General features: G+C 42.4%; 1 protein-coding gene across 1 annotated transcript; it reads right to left on the bottom strand.

The window, feature by feature from the left end:
* Positions 1–326: 326 nt before the first annotated feature.
* LOC140303407 (SUZ RNA-binding domain-containing-like) lies at positions 327–4,300 on the bottom strand. Its single transcript, XM_072382165.1, has 4 exons — positions 3,829–4,300; positions 3,159–3,208; positions 2,804–3,073; positions 327–2,684 (listed from the first exon to the last, which is right to left on the bottom strand). Exons 1-4 carry the CDS (start codon positions 3,877–3,879, stop codon positions 2,573–2,575), a joined length of 483 nt encoding a protein of 160 aa, XP_072238266.1. The 5' UTR covers positions 3,880–4,300; the 3' UTR covers positions 327–2,572.
* Positions 4,301–5,104: the final 804 nt, after the last annotated feature.

Below are 5,104 nucleotides of genomic sequence, written 5' to 3'. Positions count from 1 at the left end.
GGCAACAGTGCTAAACACCACACCACCGAGCGCGTTCTCAGTTAAAGTTGGAGGAGTTGTCATTAATTAATATACTATTATAACAGCGCAAAATATTACGTCAGTATTTCCTTGAATTTCTTTTCAAAAATCTGCAAAAATCGTGAAACTCAAACTAACACGACGTACAAATGAATTTCTTAGCTGCATATTCAAATGTAAACGATGGTCTAAAAACTAAAGCGAGCGGGTGGCAGGTTGCTTTGGAGCTCGTCTGATCATCGGTGCTTAAATTAAAGCCAATATGCCAGGCTATTTCACACAGAAAAACAAACGAGTGGCAAGCCAATCGCTAAGAGTGTTTATTAAAGGGTTTTTCAAATTTCATTTGTATTTTCCAAGTTTCACAACAATGACACTGAATGAGCCTCAATCTAGACAGGTTACTGTTAATGACTACAATAAAGCATCATGGGTAGATCACACCGGTACAAGATGGGCATTTGCTTACCGATTTAAGAGGATTACAGATCCCTTTTGTTTCAATACCTGAACCAAATCTCCAGGAAGAGACTTTTAGGAGGGTGTATTATTGATGTCGTGAGTCCAGACACAGATAAAAACGTTCTATGTCATTTGTAAAAGTGATATCACACCAAAATACTAAGGAAACCTTAAATTTCTTCTGTAATCGGCGGTTGAGATTCGAAATAATGCTGCGGTCTCAGAAAGTTGTGCTGCTGTGCAGGAGAAAGTTTACAGCAACGAACTGTTTATCGTGGTTTCGGGTTTGATAAAACTCTAAATCACTTGACACAAATATAGTCAAAAAGTATAGTCACTTCAGTATAAAAAAAAAAAGGGGGAAAAAAAGCATAAAGACAGACTGAGTGTGGACGTGAATTCACCAAAACTCTTGCTGTGCGTAGCCACAAACGGTACCTTGGTTATATAGCGTTTAATCAATGATATCAATAACCTATCATTAGCACACACCAAAACTCAAGCTAGAGGACCTACTAGCAAGTGTACATTGGCAAGTAGGAATCACTTATCACTTAAGGCATAAAAGTGTCAAAACGTTCAAACTTCCTGTTAATTTAGCATTTTACCAACCGTCAGTGCTGGTTGCTTCTCAGCATTTAATCATATTCTTCATTGTATGGTTTGTAAACTTGTTTCAAGGTCTGTGGCAAACGGTACTGTAAAATCCTGGCGTGTGGAAAACATCGCAGGTTCGTCAAAAACCAGACACTTAAATGTGGCTTCGTCTCAAACAGCACTGATTAAAAGGTGAGTTTTCCGGTGTTTCTTTGAAATTCTTCCGCAGCTCTTTTGTCGGGGGCTTCCCTAACCCAGCGGAGCGTTTGCCAACGTTTAGCAGGAGACGTTCTCCGCGCTGGGACATGATAGTCATTGCTGAGTTATTCGTGAATCAACATTTAACAGCACACATCAAACACACGAGTCGTTAGCAGACTCAGCGCAACTGGCTGTGAGACAAATGACACCGTCGGTCTGATTTTAAACAGCAAGGCGACGCACCCACTGCCGCGTGTTCACTTTCCGATTTTCAAATCGTGACCTTTGACAATTTGATCAAATGTAATGACACCACAGATAAAGCTTCCCATTGCTGCTAAATCAAACTACTTTCAAACCCACTACTGATCTACTGACTTAAATAAACTGCGACAAAAACAAGAAGAAACAATGTTAGGAGTCCAGGAAGTAATATCATAGTTATTGCTTGAATAAGCCTCAATTTAGTGACACTGTCCTGTCATGGGCTGTTTGTCAACTGGGCATTTCTTTTAAAGCTACCAGTGCCAAACACAGGCCTGTGGACTGTCAAACGTTCTGCTCTCAGCCACCGTCATGCTCCTCATCTACAGTATTAAAACACATTACTATTGAGCACAGTGCACTTTTCTTTCTTTCTTTTTTTTTTACTGAGAAAGGTCCAGTCAGCAAAACGTTCTATCACCTTGTACTGAATCTGCTAAACATACATTCATGTCTTGGCACTGTCAAGCACTTCATCTCCGCTGACCCCCCCCCCCAACAAACTGACGGCCTCCTCCCGGAGGACCTCCCCGCCTCGAACCCGTGCTCCATCGGTGGAAAGACAAGCTCGGCTGCTTGAGCGCTCCTGCGGATTCCCCACAGAGTTCTCTTTATTCTCCCTGAAGAAACAGACACCTGATGCACAGGCACACGCCCGCCCAAGCAGACTTAAAATTGTAGGGCACCTAATGGTACGTCACAGTATCGCAGTGTGTGGGGCTGTGTGGCCAACGCCTGTTCACGGTGTGGAACAAAAGGGGTTTCAGAGTTTCGATCTCTGCCAGCCCCCCTCGCAAGGTTCCACAGAGGGAAAAGACAAGGCAAAAGGCAAAGACCATGTCAGTGAGCAGAGTAGAGAGAGGGTGGAGAAGTCAATTTGAGTCCATGCTCATGTATCTTTTATCTGTCAATTTTCATGTCATCCCACCACTCTGCTCTTCAAATCACACACACACAACCCCTTTATTTCCCACTTGCCAAGCCCTCTCAGGGCGGCCTCGCTTTCCTCGCTGCAGACAGCTTCCATTTATCTGCAGAGTCGGAAGCCTGGGGTGCCATCTGGACCGGTGGGCTGGCGGATAACCTGATTGTTTGGATGAACGGGCTCGAGTGGTTGCTGCACACTCATACGAGCAGGCCTAATGACACGAAGAGATATATAAAATCAATACTTTACCGTTCCATGTGCACTTCACTTATCTTATTCTTAACGCTCATGGCTATGGCAGTAATGATTAGCATTAACATTGTGTTTTACCTGTCCTGGCATGGATTGTCCTGAGGCGTTTCTTCTGAAGAAGCACTACCCAAAATCCTTCTTCGCGCCTCTGCGTATTCTGCCTCCCTTTGAGCCAAAGACTTTGTCTGCTGAGAGCGACGGGAGGAGGATGCAGGGTTTCCAGTGGTACCGTTATTGGAAGGACGCTTTAAAATTCGAATCTGAGGTGGGGGTGCAGCAGGCAGGGAGTCATCCTGGATTACAATAGCAGTTCGTACAGGTGAACCAGCAGATTTCAAACTGGACTTCCTGCAGAGATAAGAATATGTGAGTAGAATATATATATATATATATATATATATAAATAAAAAGGTGGTTCTGACTGGTCACTTACTTGGCTTCCTGGTTTATCTTCAGCTTTGCCTCAAGTCTTCTTTCGATTTCCTAAGAAGAAATAGATACATATAATTAATTTATAATAATGTCTGAAACTCGGAAAATACCCAAAAGCTTTGTGTAATATAATTAATTCACCTGGCTCACTGTTTGTGTGTAGGAGCTATCTAAACCCCACCCTTGCTTAATATTCAACACAGAAAGTCGACAAGAAAACAGAAACAATACTTTTCCCCATTTCTATATAATTCACCTCTAATGTAATGGAGTTGAATGGTTGTCTCAGTATCATCAAAACATTCCTATCCTTTCTGACCCTGTTTGTTCATAATCATGACGAAAAATATTACTTTAAAAAGTCAAAACAGTGACATGACCAAGTGTTCACAGCACCTTACAAACATGCGAAACCGTGGGGTATATAGTAATTAGATTACAGGGGGGAAGTTACACGGGTTCTCCACAAACTTCCACTCAAACTGGGCAAATAAAATGGCACGAAGACAGACTTGCTCCCATGTTGAAACGGAACCCCGGGGCCTGCAAGACTAAGTCTAAGACTAAGCCTGTTAAGGGAAATCAGCCCTAAAACATGTTTACGTATTGTCGCATCGGATGCATCCATCGATTCTGTCAAACAGCAATCGGCCTCGTTGTGTCCCACTCACCCCGCTGTCCGCTGCTTCCTCCCAGCTCTCTGCTACCTCCTCTTCCTCCATGTTTAACAGGACTTCGGCTGGCTGCCTCTTCGCTCCACCCGCAAACTAAATCCCATCCACGCTGAAAGCATGTGACAGCGGGCAGCTCTCACACGGACGCGAGGGGAGCTCCGCTTACCTGCGTTTTCTATTTGCTGGTGGTTAAAAGAACAAATTCGCTAACCGTTTCGTCGGCCGCACGTTAGCCTGTTAGCTTAATGTCCCTCTGTTGGCAATCTCCCTCGACTGCCTATTATTTTAAATTTGGTAAAAACGACCACCTCAGAAAAATCAACTCCGACCACTCCTGCTTAGACGTAAGAACAACAACTGTACATTAAATAGCTGTCAGCTAAGTCTGATAAGATTCCAAACTTAGCTTAGGTACACCTCTTAAGAATACCATTTAAGACTGAGGAGAGGAAATGACGTTATAACGTCAGCTGACACTGGTGGCGTCAACTGATCGACTTATCTGTCGAGATAAAACAGTTTCAGAGTAAAACCTGAACAAATGAAAAAAATAAAAAACTTATATTGCAAAGTTTGTTATCGCAAACGAATGACTGTCAAACTTACTGTCTTTTTAAGTCGTTTTTTGATGATGTACTACGTACGTATCGGCTGTTGCATTCAAGGGAGCGTAGAGATACATTCAACAAGCATCGGAATTTTGACCTCGAAGATGGTTGTGGAGGTAGCTGTATAGTGCAGAAACTGTTTACGAGTTTTAATTTACTCCTGTCTGTAGCACAACAAAACAGGAACGTATATATATTTTTTCACGTCATTTTTAAGACATATCCTTTTCAAAAAAAGTGGATGTTGGGAGGGAGGGAGATTTTTTTTTTCAACCATGTCTCAATGTAACAAAAAAACTAATGCCAACCCACTATTCTTCCTGCGTCCTTGTCAGGACTCAAATCTGGTCTAGTCTATCTGAGAGCGATCTCATATTTCTCACGATGATCATATGGTTTAAACTTTAACCTCCTTTATTTCTGTTTTTCCCCCTACCCTGCATCCTCAACATCTCTCAACTCATCTGGATATGAGTTCTTATTCTAGCTTTCATGACTCAAAAGCTCAATCAGCTGCTCTTACATGCACACAGCTTTTTGGTTGGCTAAGTAACATATCATAACAGATCTAGAAAAAGTCAATTTGTGCCAGACTGAGCTGCCAAAATCATTCCAGCTGCACAGCCTTCAAACTAGCTTTGACAAATTAAGTGTTTTCACAGAAA

This window comes from Leuresthes tenuis, unplaced genomic scaffold (genome assembly GCF_036924035.1).
Source record: "Leuresthes tenuis unplaced genomic scaffold, fLeuTen1.0.hap1 SCAF_3, whole genome shotgun sequence".
NCBI classification, from domain to species: Eukaryota; Metazoa; Chordata; class Actinopteri; order Atheriniformes; family Atherinopsidae; genus Leuresthes; species Leuresthes tenuis.
Note: the sequence above shows the minus strand (reverse complement) of the source record. Positions and strands in the feature narration are given on the sequence as shown.